Source organism: Pezoporus wallicus, unplaced genomic scaffold (genome assembly GCF_028554395.1).
Source record: "Pezoporus wallicus isolate ANWC-B61680 ecotype Strahan unplaced genomic scaffold, APGP_CSIRO_Pwel_v1 contig_5352, whole genome shotgun sequence".
NCBI classification, from domain to species: domain Eukaryota; kingdom Metazoa; phylum Chordata; class Aves; order Psittaciformes; family Psittacidae; genus Pezoporus; species Pezoporus wallicus.
In genome coordinates this window covers 2,819,491-2,838,591 of record NW_026639660.1, presented here as the reverse complement: position 1 = coordinate 2,838,591, position 19,101 = coordinate 2,819,491, and the positions used below count along the sequence as shown (strand labels likewise).

The 19,101-nt window shown below is 49.8% G+C and overlaps 1 protein-coding gene across 3 annotated transcripts in view; it reads right to left on the bottom strand.

The window, feature by feature from the left end:
- Positions 1-300: 300 nt before the first annotated feature.
- The window catches only part of ABCC10 (ATP binding cassette subfamily C member 10), a 22,597-nt gene continuing 3,796 nt past the window's right edge, over positions 301-19,101 (bottom strand). The window contains exons 2-22 of one of the 3 annotated variants that reach the window (XM_057415425.1): positions 15,880-16,076; positions 13,577-14,945; positions 12,086-12,313; positions 11,734-11,890; positions 10,892-11,031; positions 10,352-10,431; positions 10,032-10,203; positions 9,340-9,438; positions 8,934-9,123; positions 8,479-8,556; positions 7,900-8,091; positions 7,333-7,468; positions 6,755-6,950; positions 5,617-5,960; positions 5,289-5,458; positions 4,820-4,980; positions 4,147-4,400; positions 3,677-3,918; positions 3,108-3,205; positions 2,800-2,912; positions 301-815 (exon numbers count right to left, since the gene is read on the bottom strand). In XM_057415425.1, coding sequence (XP_057271408.1) covers positions 680-815; positions 2,800-2,912; positions 3,108-3,205; positions 3,677-3,918; positions 4,147-4,400; positions 4,820-4,980; positions 5,289-5,458; positions 5,617-5,960; positions 6,755-6,950; positions 7,333-7,468; positions 7,900-8,091; positions 8,479-8,556; positions 8,934-9,123; positions 9,340-9,438; positions 10,032-10,203; positions 10,352-10,431; positions 10,892-11,031; positions 11,734-11,890; positions 12,086-12,313; positions 13,577-14,945; positions 15,880-16,040 — 4,716 coding nt within the window. In that variant the 5' untranslated portion in view covers positions 16,041-16,076 and the 3' untranslated portion in view covers positions 301-679. The remainder of the gene's footprint in view (positions 816-2,799; positions 2,913-3,107; positions 3,206-3,676; positions 3,919-4,146; positions 4,401-4,819; positions 4,981-5,288; positions 5,459-5,616; positions 5,961-6,754; positions 6,951-7,332; positions 7,469-7,899; positions 8,092-8,478; positions 8,557-8,933; positions 9,124-9,339; positions 9,439-10,031; positions 10,204-10,351; positions 10,432-10,891; positions 11,032-11,733; positions 11,891-12,085; positions 12,314-13,576; positions 14,946-15,879; positions 16,077-19,101) is intronic. The other 2 variants (XM_057415426.1, XR_008972922.1) reach the window with 2 other exon arrangements.

Below are 19,101 nucleotides of genomic sequence, written 5' to 3'. Positions count from 1 at the left end.
GGAGCAGGGCAGGAGGGATAAGGAGTTTCCCTTGGAAAAGTGGTCTTGGAGCAAACTAGCCTTAGAGGCCTTTAATGTAACCACCCACATTCTGGCCCTTCAGGGGAAGGGCTTTTCCACTATAAAGTGGAGGAAGAGCAGCCAGGTGCCCAGGTGCAACCTTCTGGGCTTTGTAAGGTCAGCATCCTCTGAAAGTAGGGAGGAAGTAGGGTTGTCTTTGTGCAGAGAGGGCACTACTGCTGTATGTCACAAGGAAGTCTGTGTCTCGGGGAAAGGGGACAGGTACCTGAATAACAGAGCTTCACAAGGATGTTTCCACTTTTATTTTAAATTGTACATGTGAGACTAAGTCTCAGATTAGGATTCACTGATTGTTCAGTGAGCAGAAAATCCCTCTGTCATCTCAAAGGGGAGCCTTGGAGGGGAGCAGTATCCCAACAGCCAGGCTTGCATGGCCCTAAACACCAGATCCCATCTTCCCTACTAAAGGAAAGGCTGCAGTGCCATGCAGGAGCCTCAGGGAATCCCTGAGGACTCACAATCACTGTCTGCAGGCAGGAATAAACCCTTCTCTCACCTCAGCAGCTACTGGCCCTGCAGTGACAGTGCTGATAGCTGAGGTGATGGGGAAGCCAGGCACAGAGCCAGGAGGGCTGCCTGGGCTTAGCCCAGGAGGAAGTCACTGCTGCCCGCTGTGCAGGAGGCTCTGGAACAAGGAGCCATCTTTCTGGCTTAGGCGGGTGGGTGAATCCAGCTCTGCCACTCTTCCAGCCTGCATCACCAGCACACGGTCCGAGTCTAGGATGGTGTTCAACCTGTGGACAGCAAACACCAGGATACACATAGGTGTATCTGAGGAGAAACCCTGAATACTGCTTCCCCTGCTGTCAAGGGGTGTCCCTTGACATTGCCAACATCAGGATCTGTGGACCATCTCCCTTTGCACTCAGGGGCACACTGCAGTCCAGCTCCCAGAAAGCCTCTGCATGCTGCTGAAATGCACCACCTCTTAGGAGAGCACAGCAATGCTGTTCTGTTGCTGGGCATGGCAGGCCATCAGGAGCACAGAGGGAAGCTCTGTGGAGGGAAAGCTCAGTGCATGCCTGATTGTAGGGGTGCACAAGATGTCTCTCTTCCACAGGAGAGTTATTGAGTTGCTTCTGTTTGCCCCTACATTTCCTTACCTGCCACCTCCTGAGGGCCGCAGAAGTGGACTTGAGCATCAGTTGCCACTCCCCAGCTATCTGGCATCTCTGCTTACACTGTCACCACCAGTGGATTTGTGGTTGCCAGACTGCCAGTCACCACACCCACACCACATGTCTGTACCTTGTTCTGCCCGAATTACTAAGCATGGCAGCAACCTCTGGCCCTGGGGAGGGAAGACAGGGCAGCAGGAATGTCTTTGCACAGTCATGTCCTGTTCAGTGCTGAACTACAGCCCTACAAATCTGGAAGACATTGTACACAATTTGAACAGGCATAAAGCATTGTGGAATTAAGGACTTTGGTTACACATCCATCCCCAAAAGAGTGCCAGGCTGCAGCACTGGAAGTGGTGTGGAGGGGCAAGGGACAAGTACTGAGTCATTTTCCAGCCTAGATTTTCACCTAAACATCCAATTATGGTTCACCCAAAGCTGAATGGCATGAAAGAAGCATGAGTACAAAACAACTCCATTACCACCTCTCTTTCCTTTCTGCTCTCCCCCATCTCTCCTCAACCCAGTGCAAGAGGGGCTGGAGCCATCTTCAACCCAGTCTTGCTGCCTCACCTTCAGCCACTCCTTTCTCTGCTGGTTCTCCTCTCTAGTTACTCCCATCAGAGGTGGCCTCCCTCCACCAAACCCAAACACACACCTCAGCCCATGGTGCTCTTACCTTTCTACTCTATTTAGGCACAATATCCCTACTGTATGAACCACATTCCCTCCACACCCCTCCTGCCTCTGTCCTATCTGATGTATTTAACTTGACCCACCCGATTCACTTTCCATGCCCAGCCCACCCTGTCTGTTACCCACTTCTGTGCACCAGGACACCAGCCCCTGCTCATCTGGTTTTTATTTTTGTGGTATTGTGTTTTGAAAACACCCTCCATACAACTGCATAATCCTCCTCCAAACTGTTCTCCATTTGGCAAGAGTAAGAGCACCCTGGGCAGATAGCACTACCTAATGCTGACCCATCCCTTCCCAGTATCCACGGTATTCATGTTTTGCCCTCCTCCCTCTGCCTGCAACTAGCTAGTCTCCCTACTCTAACCCTAAATTTCTCACCTGCGCGGCAGGCATTGTCGCTGTGTCTTGCCTGGGCTTTGGAAACAAGACACCCAGCGTTTTGCCTACCCAGGAGCTGCCTGCAGCCCTTGGCCACGGCTGTCCTGCAGTGCCCTCTACTGAGCCAGAGACACCTGCTCCTACCCGCTCTCAATGCTGCTCCTTTCCACAAGATAGCTGTCCATTACTCCTTGTTCTAAACTGGCAGAACCACGAGGTCTGATTCACTCCCCAGTCCCAAGAAGCAGTGCCCAGGAAGAGCCATCTGCCATACAATGCAGCCTTTTGCCCTTTGCTGTCTCCCAGTTTCTGGGTACAACATTTCCGCATCCAGTTGTTCTCAGCACCCAGGGCAAATAAAGCAAAAAAGGTAAGTAGGCAAGATCCCGCCTTTACACTTGAAAAGCCTCATCACAGAGTCCTCCCTGCTCAGCTCAAGGCCCAGGCATGGTAGAATAGCTCCACCTCTCCCTGTGAGTGGTGGGATGAATTTAGGCGCAGAGTGCTGCATCCTCCGTACCTGTGAGCGATTATCAGAACAGTTTTGTCAGCAAAGCGCTGGCGGATGGTCTGCTGCACCAGCTGGTCTGTCTTCTGATCCACACTGGCTGTGGCCTCATCAATGCACAGTACCTGCCAGGGACAGAGAGTAATGGGAGCTCTCCAAGTGCCCCAGGGGACACCCCAATCCCTCCCGAGAGAAAGCCTGAGAAGGTAGCACAGGATGTCTGCTGCCATCACACCCCAACTCTGGAGCACTCTGCTGCTCCCACACCCATCAGCAGCTCACTCCCCTTCCCCCCTGCTCCAGGGAGGCAGGGCACTCACCTTGGCCTGTGTCAGGAGGGCTCTCGCCAGACACACCAGCTGCCTCTGGCCCACAGACAGATTCCTTCCCCTCTCTCCCAGCTCGCTGTCCAATCCACCTGTGGGGGTCAAGCTCAGCAGTCACAACACCAGGCTCCGCGCAGGGCCCCAAACAGCTTCCCCAGTCTGGGGCTTTTGCAGAAGCACTCAATATCCCAGTCCTGCTCAAACCCAAACATTGGGAACCAGAGCCCTTATGCTTGGATGCAACATGTGGCACAGAAATGCCACACTCCCCTAGAACTGGGGCTTGGCTTACCTCTCAGGCTTTGCTGTAACATCCACTGGGGCCAGGTCTCATCAGCAAGATCCTGCCCCCAGTCCATCATCTGCCAGTCCCTTGATACTAATCCTCATGGAATGCCACTAACTCCCACAGACCTGTTCCCACCCTGGTCCTTGTGTTCACCTAACCAGTTCCTTAATGCATTCACCTGGCCCTTTTCCTCATCTCCCTGACTGAGCTAAGGCCTTCTCCCTTGTCTCAGTACCAGGGCTCACCAGCTGCATCTCACTGGGTTCAGACTCACCCATCTGAGTAACAGTATCCCACAGGTAGCACTGCTCTAGCACCTCACGGAGCTCAGCATCTGTCCGTTTTCCCTGGGGGTCCAAGTTCTCTCGGATTGAACCACTGAACAAAAATGGATCCTGGGGGATGATGGCCAGCCTAGATCTGCAACCAAATGAGAGCTGAGGGTTCATGGGGTGGGTTCCACAGAAAAACAAAGGCCGGTAGTTCTTCCTTCCTGGGGTGGGGTGTCTTTGCTTGCTGCATATTTTAGAGGCAAAGAGACACAGGTAACACACTCAGTCCGGTTTCTTTAGCACAGCTGGTCAGAAACAACTGAGCAACTCAAAAGAAACTGCCACAATCAGCAAGAGGTTGCCATGATTATAAGTCCTTTGCTCCTCACTCTTCTCTTTGGTACCCAACCACTGACAGCTCTCAGCCTCCAGCCCCCGCCAGCTACCCTCCACTGTGCTCAGCCCTCCGTACCTCAGCTCGTCCAAGCCCACCAGCTTGCTGTTGACACCATCCAGGAGAATCTGTCCTGATTTTAGCTCCAGCATGCGGAAAAGGGCCAAGAAAAGGGTGGATTTTCCAGATCCTGTGCGACCCACAATCCCCACCTTCTCTCCAGGGTAAATGGTGAAGTTCACACCATCAAGTGCATTAGGCAAGCCCCCTTGGTAGGCCAGGACCACTTGCTGGAACTCCACAAGCCCCTGACTTGGCCAGTCAGCAGCAACCTAAAAGGGATGCACAGGTGAGACAGGGTACGACTGTGATCCACTATCACCTTCAGCCTCACCTCCCCACAGGCCAAGCCCCATTTATCCCTCTGGATGGCTGTCTGGCTTCTGAGCAGACCCAACACACAGCACTGCTCCAATTCCAGTCCCCTTCTAGGGTTGTTTTTCTCTCACAGCTTGGACCCAGCACCCATTCTGCTCTCCTACCCCTTCCCATCATTCCAACTTTCACCAACTCCTGCCAGAGATTCATCTCCCCCAGGATACGTACTGGTAGAGGATGAGTAATCAAGGTGGCTTCTAAGGCTGAGGGACCTCCACTTATTAACTGGAACCCTGCAATCTCCCCAGGAGGCAAGTGCAGGGCACAGAGTCAGAAAATGGGCCTGTCCTAGAGAACATATTTGAGCTTTTACCTGGACCAGTTTATCCTGGGGCTCCATGGGGATGTCTGTGCTGTATTCCTCTGTCCGCTCCACACTCACCATCATGGTCTCTGTCAGAGTGAAGCTGGAAATGAGGCCTGAGAGCAGGTTTGTGACTGACAGGGCATATGAGAGTGCCAGACCCACAAGTCCTGCAAGGACAAAAACATAAGCAAGAATGTTTTTACAGTTATTGGCAGAGAAGGAGCTGGGATCTTGGTGGCAAGACAAAGAAACAAAGAAGTCAGCACCCTGGAGTCTGGGATCCCACTTGAGGATGGGGACACACAGAAGGAGAACATGAACTGAAGCACTATACTGTGGGTGACTTGCTGAGGGACAGGGAGCAGGAGCTCTGGATCTTATCCCATGTAGAAAGATATGCAACTCTGGGCTAGGAGAGGAGGAACCCCTTGGCCACAGCCTATGAGTGGGCACAGAACAATTCCTGGCAGCCTACCTGGATTTCCCAGTTGCTTCTGGTGCTGGATGATAGCAATTCCTGCAATAGCAGTAATCACAGCAACTCCAATCATCTGCAAGCGGATGTCCAGCCACTGCATTGCTGTGTTGCTGGCAAAGAGACAGTGCTGGTTCTGCTCCAGGCGCAGCTGATTCTCCATCTCAAACCTGGCAGGTACACAACAGAGGTTTACACTACTAAACCTCCATTCCTGCTGCCCCAGACCAAGGGCATTCCTGCTACCCTGTAATTAGCCTCATATCAGAAAGGCCCTGGTATATAAAGCCAAAGCTCTGGCTCTCTGGGTGCTCTTTTTTCTGCTCACCTTTGTGTTGCCCTCATGGCTCTGATACTGCTCAGTCCTGAGAGGGTCTCTGAGAAGTGAGTGTAAAGAGGTGACAGGGTGATACTGTAAAGGCGTTTCAGCTCCCGGGACGTGCGCCGATAATAGCGCTGGATGGAGAAGTAGAGGGCAGCCAAGGGGATTAAAATCAGACCAATCCAAGGGAGGCCATAGGTGATTATCACCAGCATGCCCAAAAGCCCATACATGTTGGCCAGGAAGATGTTGAGGATAAATGGCAGGCTGTCATCCACACTGTACAGGTCTGAGGAGAAGCGGTTCAGGATCCGGCCTGTTGGTGTGGTGTCAAAGAAAGTAACTGTGGCCTGGCAAGAAGAGAACCAAAAAGTAAGAACCAGTCAGCTACAGTGAGATCCAGCCACAGAACAGTGCCCAGGAGATCAGCACCATGGGCAGCAGGTAAGGCCACAAAGGGGTGGCCATGACAGACCCCTTCCTTTCCTCAGCTGAAGAAGAGATCTCAGATTCCAAAGCCAGCATCCACTTGCAGCCAAGTTAACTCATGCTGTTTATACGGTAAAAGGAAGGAGCCCTTCTGTGGTGAATGGCAGGCAGCTACCGAGATAGCAGTGACTCAGATCCCATACTGACCCACCAGCAGCCAGTGAGACAACCCTCTAATCCTAGCCTCTAATCCTATCTTCCAAACCTTTAATCCTTACTCTAGCCCAAGAACCCAAGGATGCCCAAATACGAAAGAAAGTTAACTGGCACATGCCAGCATCAGCCCTAAATCTTGCTTAATGATTCCTTCCAATTTCATCTGAATCTGAGCTCAGGATGAGTAGCAAAAGCTACTTTGATTCAATTTGCCTTCATCTTCCTATGTATCTAAGCCTAATGAATGAATAGATGCAGGTGGTAGTCATAACTCCCCTCCCTCACCATGGAATGGAACAAGGTTTATGGGACAAATTTAGAACTTCAGCTCATTGGTCTCTTGTGCTGGCTGTGGTGCAGCCCTTTTTTGGATATAGTCAGCTAATACCAGCAGAAACCCTAATGCACCTCCCAAACCCTTACTCCCAACTAGGAGAAAAGTGTCAAGGCGGAGTGACTTGAAGAAGCCTCAGCCTGCCCTGGACTTTTTGACCATTACCTTTAGAGCCCTCTGGAGCAGTCGGTTGTGAATGACAGTGGCAGCATGGATAGTGCCATAAGCAAAGAGGAAGGCCCGAAGAATGGTGAAGAGGGAGTTGGCCCCTGCAATGCTTCCGTAAACCATCAGGTAAAAATTCACATCCAGTGAGCCATTGGAAGGGGCTGGGGTGGCATCCAAAGCCTGAATGGGGGAGCTGGAACACAGAAGGAAGAAGGCTAGGAATCCGCTAAGGTCCCCATGACAGTAAACTCACAGATAGGGCGGGAGAACCTAGGAGCATGCTCAAGGGGAAACCAGGACACTTAAACCTGATATTCCTGTGATATCCCTTTGGCTTGCTGTGACAAACACTTTGATTACTATGCAGCTAGCTTCCATCAGCCCCAGGCAGAGACCCTTTGGGCCCCTCATCAGGTCAGAGATTTCGATTCTCTTTGTAAATGCAGCCACTCAGATCCCCTGCAGTGGGGTGGTCAGTTTATCCCTGCTCTCAGAAAGGATCTTCACAGGAAATGCAGTTAAAGGCAAAAATGGGAGTGTGCTCCCGTTGGCATCTCCTGACCAGATTCACTTACACAAGCCCAACAACGGAGAAGAGAAGCAACTCTGGGGAAGGTGGGGAAGCTGAGCAGACCACCACAGAAGTATTTGCTGTCTGGGATATGCCGGAGATCCAGTGTGAGAGCCACCAATCTGAAATATTTCTGGATGCTACGAAGAAAGACAGACTACATAAAGAGGGATTCAACCTTCCAATCAGCAAATATGAAGCAGAAAAGCTGGAGGGGAAGATCCTGGACAACTTTTGTTATTGCCTCACTGACCAGTCTAGTCTTCCCCTGCCTGCATGCTCCACTGTTATTAGTAAAGCAGGAGCAAGGGAACAGCCTTGAGCTGCAGAAGCAACAGGGCAGTGCTAGAGAAGCAGACACACAATTGCAGCAGTAAGATGCCAGATCCTGCTGCCACCCGTGCCCCCTCACAACTGTGATACGTTAGCCTGGGGAAAAGAACAGGGATCTTCCTGCTGTAGGGAGAGAAATTAAACCCCTGGCCTCTTTTCTTCCCTGGACTCCACACAACCAGGGAATGAGAGGTGAGGAATGTCTAAAGAGAGATGTGCTGCTGGGCCATTCCCTCACCTTGCATCAGGAACAGAGAGAAGAGGATGGATAAAGCCAAGCAGCTGCCCACTGCCAGCCAATATGCCTTGTAAACCTGAAAAGCTACTGCCCCTTCTTTCTTCTCTTCCTCCTTGTGGATTAGATGATTGTTTGGGGTTGTTTCTTCTGCCTCTGTCTCTACAGCCTCTTCTTGGCCCTGTTCATCGGGGGCTGTGGGAATGGAGGTCAAAGCAAAGGTCAGTGTAATGTAAGTTCTTCCCGCAGCTGCTCCTTGCTGTGAACAGAACAAGTCTAGGCTATGAAGGAGACTTTTCTTCCCTCCTCTTTCCTCTTTCAAGATAGTGCACCAATCCTGGCAGACCTTCAAAGCTGGACCACAAGTGGAACAAGGTTCAAACAGTACTCCAGACTAATATCCAATGATACAAGGGCTTCCCCTCCTCTATGAACACACTATCCACAGATCAGCACTGCCACAGCAGAGCAAGGTGGTGGGATATCTGCTCTAGGGCCAGCAGTTACCAGGTACGGGTTCTGTCTGGGTGGTCAGCTGAGCTGTGCTGGCCCAGACCTTCCTCAAGCTTGCCACATACAGACCTTTATTCTTCTGCCTCTTGTCCACATTCTTGAACTTGGGGAAGAATTCCACAAGTGGCAAGATATCAGCTGGTGTACCTGCAAAGAGAGACATGCAAAACTTCAGTCTGGGAGGAACAGCTGTCAGTTACTCACTGCCTCTTGCTGTGAAATGGTAGTTTTGTTCTCTCATAACATTTCCTATTTTCTCTCACAGTACCTGCACCCTTGAAGGCCCTGCTCCATATAACTTGCTATGGCCTTCTGCCTTAGCCCCTCAGCTCTAGGGTTGTTCTGTTTTATCTGTGCATCTGCACATTCCCTTCCACCCCATCTTTGCCCACAGCAGAGTCCTCAAGCTCTTTATCACTGGGTTCCCACTAGTTAATCCTACTCCCTCATGTCCATCTTTGCTCAAGCCATTTCAAGACTGGCATACAGGCACGAACGAATGCATGACAGGACAGCCAGTGTACCTGTCTTAACTATTCTGCCATTGTCTATCAATAACAAGGCATCAGCCTTCTCCAGAAATTCCGTTCTGTGGGTGCAAAGGATCCTGGTCTTGTGTTTGAGAACTCCAAGAATGCATTTCTGCATAAGATGGTTGGCTACCTCTGCATCAACAGCAGCCAGGGGATCATCAAGGAGGTAAAACTCTTTGTCCTGAGAGGGAGACAAAAGACAAGGATACAGCTGCAGGCCCTGCTGTAATGAAAAGTGCAAGTGCTGCTGTGTGGTGAACCACCAGCACATTAGGCCAGCACGATGTGGTTTAAGACATGCTGCCAGAGCACACTGTACAGCTGAGTACTTCAGCTTCTTTACATCTGAGTTAGCACTGGGCACAATCTGCCCTAGCATGACTCCTTTGCTATTTACCTGGTAAACGGCTCTGGCAAGGGCTATTCGAGCTTTCTGTCCCCCACTGAGTGTCACACCATTTTCACCCACCTCTGTCTGGTCACCTGCTGGTAAAATCTAAAACATTCAAGAAAATCCATTTAGAAGGGACAGGAAACTACTGGGGACCCAGAGCCAGAACAGTGAGGTACCTCCCATACCTCTGGCAGTAATTCCTTAGGGTGACACCTTACCAAAAATTAAACAATGCAAGAGTCTATACACTGGTTCTGCAGACAATAGGCAAGCTTGGCATTTATGCAACTAAACTCTCTTACACTCCACAATACGGTGGCCACATCTGAACTACCTACTGAGAGCGACTTCTAGTCCAAGATAACTCTGAAATAAACAAATAAATATAAAACTCAAGTAAGTATCTTGCCTTTACAGAGTATTCATAGCTCCCACTAAAGCAAACAGTTGCTCCCAATGCTTGTCACATCCGAAAATCAGTCATCAGGTTATAAACTGGGAAGAGAAGACTAGCTTCCTATCCTGTAACAGCCAGGTTTGCTGGCTAATATAGCCATAAGGCTCAAATTCAGTGAATTATTGAAAGGAGCACCACAGACTCAGCCCTTCCAGATCCCAGGGAAGTTCCTTCTTATCCAAAAAAGCATCAGCTGCTGACAGGCTCTGCCTGAAAAACCCAGCTGTCATCTACTCACGTTCAGGTCCTCAGAAAGGGCACAGGCTTCCACCACCTCCTCATACAGCGTTGCATCATATTCCCGCCCAAAAAGGATGTTCTCTTGGACAGTGGTAAACTGTATCCAAGGCTCTTGTGTGGCCAAACCAAATCCTTGCTCCAGGTCACTAACATACACTCGTCCACCTTGTCTGCAAGTGCAGCAGAAGTAGGTAGAAAGGGCAACAAAGAAGAACTGTTGGCAGACCAAAATGGCCTACGAATAAGGATGACACTGGATAGTGCCTGCCTGCTGTGGCATGGAGAGACCAATCAGGGAGAAGTCTTTAGGGTACTTACTTAATGAGCTCTCCAGCGATGGCTGCAAGCAGAGAGCTTTTCCCGGAGCCAACCTTCCCAATAACCCCCAGAAGCATCCCCTGCAAAGGGAAATGAAAAAGAGCAGTGTGATGTGCTAATACAGAATGACTTGTCCAGATTTCTTGAGCCACTGTAAGAAATCTGACTGCTGTTACAAACTAGGATTATCTCACAGGTTCAGCAGCAGAGCTGGGTGAAGTTGTTGGGTAAACCTGACTCCTGATATAGCAGGACACAAGTCTGCAAGGAGCGTTAACTCTGGAGCCCAGCTGTGCTCCCTGCCCAGTCCTCTCCTTCGGCAGTGGCAGAAAGCAGAGGGAATTGGTTTATCTCTTGTCTGTAAGCCATGCCTGAATCTCCTCCAGTACCCTTCAGCTCTGAGAGCTGTGATAATGTGCCCCTTGACCAAGAGAAAATTTTGATGCACAGCTCGTAAGACCAGGAGAACATGAAAACATGCTCCCTCTCCTCCATTCTCTAGTGCCATTCTTCTCTGTTACCTCCTGTAGTCTTGCTCACCTTTCTCACCGACAGGTTCTCAATGTGCAGTTGCAGACTGCCTGTGGATAAGGGCTGCGTGGTGCCTTCCTCCTCAACTGGCACCCATGAGAAGGATGCACATTGCATCTCCATGGCAACAGCAGTCCCTGAAGGGCTATCTGCAAGAGAAAAGCAGCATAGCATTGCACTACTATGAGAAGACCAGAAAATTAAACGCACCTGGTGTCAGAGATACTATCAGCTTTGTCCCAAATGGATGAGGCCACAGACAAGGCACTGCCATGATGCCCTTGACCCAAGCACAGAATGGGATCTTGCCTGCTAACCTGCCCTTAAACTTATACCTCCCTTCCACCAACCCTCCTGTTTCCAGCTCGCAACAGACACACATGGTGACCTGTTGGCTGTCATGGAGACACAGTAAGCATAACTTGTTGAAGGTAAAAGAATGGCAGGGAGCTGGCAAAAGGCAAGGAAGGAGAAAAAAGGAGCAGGAATGGCTCAGGAGAGGGGCATGCATGCAACCCTTTCTGCCAGGCAAAGCCAAGGTTGTTGGTGGTTTCATTTTCAGAAGAGCTTTGGACAGAGTAGGGAGTAGCTTCTTCTAAATGGACACTAACAACAAGGTTTTGTGAGGACAAGCAATGGCCTACTATTGGTAAAGAGGAATGCTACAGCCTTGTCTCCCATTTTCCATAGACATGAAGTGCCTTCACTCTGAACCTGACAACTGAACGTCTTTAATGATGGGGATGACAGTCAGCTACCCTCCAGTACTGCCCCTGGCCTCACACCTCAGCTCTCTGTTCCAAGTGTCCCCTGCCCAGGGTGTCAAGCCCAGCAGCGTTCTCTGACATTACCTAGGGCATAATAAGCTTCCAGGTCTTGGTCCACAAGTTCAAGGAAACACTGGATTCGATCCAAGGAAACTTTAGCTTCCAAGGTCCCATTCAACACCCACGGGAAGCTGTTGAGGGGCAGAATAAGCATCCCAACAAGGGCCAATGCTGTGAACACCTGCATGGGGAAGGAAACAGCCATGAGCTGGAGGCAGGACCTCCCTCGCCTCTTGTATTCTCCAAATAGCTTCATCAGTGAGAGCCTGAAGAGCCGTGGGGTGACACAGGTGGGTTTATTTCCCAGAGACTGCAGCCCCAGTGTAGATTGTCCTCTGTATGAGACAAGCTGGAGCTCTCCCTACTAACTACTCACCTTTGTGGCAGTGAGCTGGTGACCCAAGAGGACATAGGTGATGAAAATGGTAATGGAGACTACAACAGGCAGTGCTGCCCACAGATACACGCACACAGCATCCAAGTACTTGATGGCTCGTAGCTTCTGCAGCTCCTCATCCCGGCAGGCATTTATCCTGGTGCTGAAGTGCTTCTCCCAGGCATAAAACTTGATCACACGAATGCCACATAGGAACTCTGTCATTAGCTGCAGGCAAAGAGGAAAATCACATAGAACAACCAGTGCTTGCCTAACACACCAAATGTTAGCTAGGCATCTGGGCAGGGGCCAGGTTTGCAGTTGCCTCCTGTTAAGGGCCAGGCTAGAGATACCAGGAACCATTCACTGCTATCAGAGACATAAACTCAAGCAGCAGCTACTGGGAACTTCACTCTTACTCTTTCCACCAGCTTCCTCAACCACCTGTGCCATGTATGGCTCAGGAAAAGGCAAAATATTACCCTACTGCACAACTGAAGGATGTGCAACACAGGTGAAAGCATATGTGGAATTACTATCTCCAGCCTGGATGCCATTTACCTCCATTGACCTGACAGCACCTTGAGATAATAACACCCGACCCTCAGGCTGGTGCTGCCCTGGCAGAGCTAGCCTGTATCCAGAGGCTGCCTGCAGCACATCCTGCAGCTCAGGTGTCCCATTAACATACTGTCCTCTAATCCCTGCTCTCAGGCCAGCTTGTGCAGAGCAAGCTGAGATGTGTCTGTACTCAACACAAAACTAAACTAACAAGGCAGACTTCACTCAGCAAAACTCTCCTGCATAGCTGAAGAAAGTCCAGCTTACCCATTACAACTTGATGCACCTTGTGTTGGGAAAAGAAATAAGTTTACAGCTCACAACAGTTCTAACGTGGAATTGACTTACACTTAATTCTTCCAAAGCATGATGGAAATGGTGAGTGAAAGTGCTGTCCGTTGCATTTGAAATACAAGGTTAAAAGGTGGGAATCTAATGTTTGATGTGGCAAAGACATGGCACAGCAAATATGCAAGAATCAGTGGAAAAGATGACTGAGGGTGCTAAGCTTGGAGCAATATAAAACCACTACATCCATGATCATTGCCTTTGTCCAGACTGCAAGCCACCTCACCACTGATGGCATTACTGGAGCAATCCTAGATGGAAGCATCTCTAGAAGAAGCAATCAGGAGTCCCACCTTAAGTACTACATGCAGAAAAGAAACCTGCAAGGGAACTTGCATTAGCCCAGGGAACAAGACAAGCATTAGAGATTCACTATCTTGTGGGTGGTGAAACTGCATCACCCTGAAATACTTTTGAACCAAGTGTCTCTGTGTGTGTGCTCCCTCTAGCATTTTTCCCAACAGCTTCGGATCATCACAAGCAGCCAAAAAGCCAATGTTCTAGGGACAAATGGGGAGCAAACACAGCAACAAACTCAGAGAGAAAATCCTGAAAGAATTAATGCCACCAGCTCGGCCTCACCTTGACCCGTGCATCCTTGTGTTTCAGCATCTCCTTGTTGTTCATCACAATGTAGTTAGCTATGAGCTTGTTTATGGGCACAAGCAGCAGTGCCAGGGCCAAGCCTCCCAGAAAAGCTACTCCCACTTGCTGGTAGAGGAGGTAGAGGGTAATGGCAAACTGGAAAGGCAGGCTCCACACCTCGTGCAAGCTGAGGCAGAAGTTGACCAACCTGCTGGTGTCCGTGCTCATGAAGTTGACAATTTCCCCTACTGTGAAGCGCATAATACTGGCACTGCTGACACGCAGAGCCTTGTGGTAGATGGCAGAGATGACAGCAGCCCGCACCATCAGTGTCACCTTGTTCACCTCATAGCTGAACTGGTTCCGCAAAAGAGCACCCAGGAAGGAGCCAGCAAAGAGCCCGAGAGCATAGAGCACCCCATGGCTCAGGGGCTCCTGCTGTGACTCCATGAAGTTCACCAGCAGGTTCAGAAGCAGAGGACCTGAGAAACCCAGCAGGTTGCCAGCCAGCTTAAGAAGTCCAAGGGAGTAGAAACGAAGCCCAAAAGCTGCATGAAGGACTGAGAAGAGTTGCACGGCCTCCTGGCCATGGTGCAAGCTGTCTGGGGCGTCGCTATTCCCATTGCCTCCAGCAATGATTGAGCTAGTAAGAGACACCGTCTCCTCCTCTACTTGGTGCAGAGCTGCCTTCTTCTGCCAACAAGAGTAGAACCGCTCACAGACCCTGGCAGCCTCCAGCTGGTGAGGAAGTACATAGACATCCTGTGGTTGGTTCAGCTTCCACTGATAGCCACATTTCATAAGAGGGTTCATCCAAATATAAAAGAAGCGTGAGAGCCAGCTCTCACCATCTTCTGACACTCTCTGCTGATCAGGCACTGGGATCCCTGGCTCTGAGATGAGCTGGTCTTGTTGCCAGGAGCTATTGATGGAGAGGAAGTCTTGCCTGCCAGCAGTGGGAAAGAGGCAGGCTATCACATACACAAGCAGAGAGGCCAGCTGAAGGCAGAGAATGGCGAACCTGAAGGAGGCAGTAGGGTGGGCAGGTGACCAAGCTGTCCCGCTTTGGTAGTACCACACCAGCGTGATGATGAATGAAGGTATGGGCAAAAGAGTGAGGAGCATCAGGACCACAGGGCCTCTGGTAAAACTGTGAACGGACTTGCAGAGCGTGAGAAGAACAAAGCTGTGTGTGAGCCATGTCAGGGCAGCAGTGCCATTGGCAAGCACTTCCAGGTACACAGGGCCCAGCTCCTGCTGAGAAATGGTGGCTGGGATGGTATCAACAAGGAACAGGCCAGCAAGTACTAAGGATGCGGTGATTCTGCATCCCCACCCTGGCCTGCAAGGCACTCGGGAGCTGATTCTTAAGGAGGAAAGAACAGAGAAAAAATTTACAGTTGAAATTCCATCACCTCTCAGTCAGTACTCTCCTTTCTTCTTCTCCTTTTACCCTCTTTATCCATTCACTCATGGATTCACCTCCCTCAATTTGTAGCTTTTTCAGAATGTTGGCATTGCTCAACTACATCAGATCAATATTGCCCAGTATCTGATCAATACCAGAGATTCAGGTGCTATCAAAGAATAGCATTTCTCTGCATAAATTTGTTTGCAAACTGTGGTATTTCATGGGCAAATCAGACTGCAGACCTTGAGGACTAACAACAAAGTTATATTTAACTTCTTTAGCACCAATTACAGATGATCACATTCTCTGTGTCTCATCTGTGGTCCTTGAGTTCTCTCGTGTTTGTGATATTCTGTCTAGAAGCATTATTTCTATCACTGTTGGTTTCGGTGATGCTGCGTATGTAAAGGCCATAATTTATAGCCCAACAAAATATTTCATTATCACTTGCTTTATTATCCTTTGAACATTGCCATGTTTATGAATTTCAGAAGAGGGTAAACAGAAAAACAATTTTTGTTTTCTCTCAACCCCTTATTACTTTATTTACATTTTCCATGCCACCTTGGATTTATATTCTCTCCCAGAAGACTCTCAGTTTTCCCAATCTCCATTTACTGAAATTCTTTTGAAATATTTTCTCACTATAATCACTATAGTGATTTTATGCTCACTACCTAATTTGGTCTTTCTGGATTCCTTTCTGAAGGGACTAGAGTTGTACAACACACTCTGAATTAGAACGGATGCTGACAAACATAGTAACTTTATAATATTGTGCTCTTCTCTAATTATGTATTAAGCACATACATTATTAAGGAGAGCTAATTTCTAGCCTCACCTCCAGTCCTACATAATAACCAAGCATCAGACAAATTAGTTGTCATACCTTGGAGTGCCAAGGAAGCAGGCACTGACCACTGCAAGGACCACATGAGGAATCACATTTAATGTCAGCTGATTAAAGCAATGGCCAATGCTGCCATGATCCCAAACAGGGAGTGGGTCCTCTGGGCTGGTTCCACACAAATCAGCCAGGATGTTCTCCATCCTTTGCTGAGAATTCAGTCTGAGAGACAGGATCCCCTAGGGTAGAAAAGAAAGAACAGCATGAGGTACAGCCCCAGTCCGAGGTGGACTGTGATAAGAAACGAACACAGGGATAGAAACAACTTCCTGGGTCACACAGCCCAGGCCCTGCTGCAGTGCACTTGCTGTCTTAACATCTACTCCACAAAACGATCAAGCTCCATCTTAAACTAAATTATGGTTTTAAGTCACCCTGGGACCCCAGTGCTCTGGGAATTTGATGCTTTCTGCTTGTTTCCAGGCTGATTTTTTTTCCCCCATGGCCTGTTTACCCTTTGGAAACTAACATCAGGAAGCATTTGCCTTTTTATTGCTCACTTTGAAAATTATTTTGAGCTGCGACCTATCCATTATATTTACATCTTCAAAGAGAGCGTGTAGTATTAACCACCCTCCAAGTCGCTCTGGGGGATGCTGATGCCCAACCAGAAGACCACGCAATACCTTCAGGCTACCCAGGGAGGGACACCCTCAGAGCTCCCTCCTCGGTGCTGCCCCCCGGGGCTGAAGCACACCCGGGAGGGCCTCGGCTTTACGCCGGCTGCCGTTCGCGCCGGCTGAGGCCGTCCCCAGCCCGGGGCCGGCTGAAGGACACAAGCCCGGCACGGGAACCCCGGGACCCCCAGCCCGCCTCACCAGGGTGCAATACCACAGTTACCCCCGCACGCCGAACTTTGACCCCTGCCCCCCGCCGTACCTCGGTGGGTCCCGCCCCCCACCTCCGCGCTCACCGCAGTGGAAGGGGAAGGCGCAGTGCCGCCCCGTGCGCCCCCTGTGGGCCGGGAGGACGCGCCGCAGCCCTGGCAGCGGGGCCGCAGCGCCCGGGCCTCGTAGCCGGCGGTAGGCAACGAAGTGGGGGCGCGGCTCAAACCGGGCGGGCGGAGCCCGAGGCAGCTCGGAGGTGGGAGCGGCAGCCCCGGCCCGAGGCCCGGCCTTAGGCGGCGGTCAAGGTGCCGGCGGCGCCTGGGAGCGGTTGCCATCTATTCCCAAGCAGCTCCAGCTCAGCAGCCTGTAACGCGCCGTGCCGCCGGCGGGTAGTTGGCGAACACAGGGAGCGTCAAAAATTCAGGTCAAAAGCATGAGGTCGAGAGGAGGGGTAGAGGGAAACACGTCAAACACGCGCACGTAGTTCAGACCTTTATCTTCTAGTTAAAAACAGACTCAAATCAGTCCCCGGTCATGAATAAACACGGTTTTCCCCAAAAGTCCTCTGGTCCCTTCCTTGCGCTCTTATTTACTGCCCCTCCTGCTATCACATCTGCCCCACAGCGCCTGGTACCCTGGACTTTTCTATACCGACACTTGTTACATACTTGCAGTGTCACTGTGTCGATGAGCACAAGGATATCTACGCAGTGCTGTGTGTCCAGAAGCCAGCACTAGCAGGGACAGCCCAGGCACTACTTCCATGGATATAAACGTGCTATAAACACTGCTGGGACAGTGTTTTTTGCTTATAGCAAATGATACAGTGCAAGAGCACTTTGTCAGCAATGGATGAGTATGCCCAAAGCAGCAACACTCTCTCAGCACAGCAGGTAACAGTTGTAAAAAGCCAGATCATTATCTTAGCCTAAAACAATCATCTGAGTAACACAAACTGTGCATGTTGCATTGGGGAGTGAGTAAATGATCAGCTTCCCAGATGTCAGAAAAGGACAGGACATAAAGCCTCATCCCTGACAGGCAGGAACAGGAGTGTGCGGTAAACGTCACCACACCCACCCAGCAATTTCACCTGCTGCTGGTGATTTTTATAGCAGATGCAGGGAACACTTCAGTTCCCCCAAGCCCTCCCTCAGTTCTCTCTCATATCAGGGTGAATAATTCATCACAGGTAGAAAACTATTTTCAGCATCAGAGACACAATAAAGACTTCTCTGAACAGTATTATCAGTGGGGTGCTGAGGAAGGAAAGTATCAGTAACGTTCCTGTCTGAGAAAACAGAACAATCTGGCTGAGGGAGTCTGAAGCAGCAGAGATACGAGCAAGAGCTTGTAGGCCACAGTACCCTCGGATTACAGTTTCCTTGAAGGGAGTAGGACAGTGGAGTTCTCCTAAAACCATACACATATATACATGTCCTTGTTTAATTGCTTTCTCTGAGCATTCTGATTTCTCACAACCCTGAAAGTAATCTTGGCCTGCATGTCAAGGTTGCGAGACTGCCTTTTCATGACAAAGCTAGATACTGCTATAGATACTCTGTGCCTTTGGCAGTCTGCTCTGTCTGCCACAAGTTGTCCAAAGGTTTCTAGAATGAACTCTCCTGTAGATGCTTTGACACTAAGTTTTATGTCTTCTCTGCTCAAGGAAGCTTCACTTTAACAAAATGGTGTGAAAGCAGCAAACTCTCAAGAGAGCAAAGAGGGGATGTATGAGACTGAAGGATGAGCTGCACACAAGTGAAACTTAAAGTTTCAAGGTTCTGATGTCTTATTTCCAAATGAAGAAAACCCAAACAAAAAACCCCACCAAAACAAACTAACAAACCCCAAGCAAACACCCACTTCCCCTGACTGAGAGAAGTTCTCGGTATCAGGACAAAGACCATCCTTCTCTCTATTAAGCTGATCACTCTCAGAGCTTTTCCATTTCAGCCACATTCTGTTCTAGTGTTTTCCACATACTGCATTCTGCCTGCTCATCTCTCCTAAACTCTTTATGTTGAAAAGCATGAACTTTTCCACTTCAGCTGAAAGACGGATAGCTTTCAGAGGCCACAGATCCCAGTTTGCTCCAGACAGCATTATCTATACTCAGATGGGAAAACAAACATAAAGGTTATTAAAAAAAAAGGCACCCGAGGAGAACACCAATCCACGCTGCCCTATCTGGTATCACTGGTGCTTGTTCAGTGTATGTGCATTTAGACAGGAACATGGCAAGAATCTAAAGAAACATTCCTCCTTGTAGTGCTTCCTTTTGGCTTTCCTTTCTTCTGAATATTGCTGCCTGTGACATTTACTGCTATGTATTTGACTGGTTTAAGATGCGCGCCATGGGGAGTACAGGCTTGTG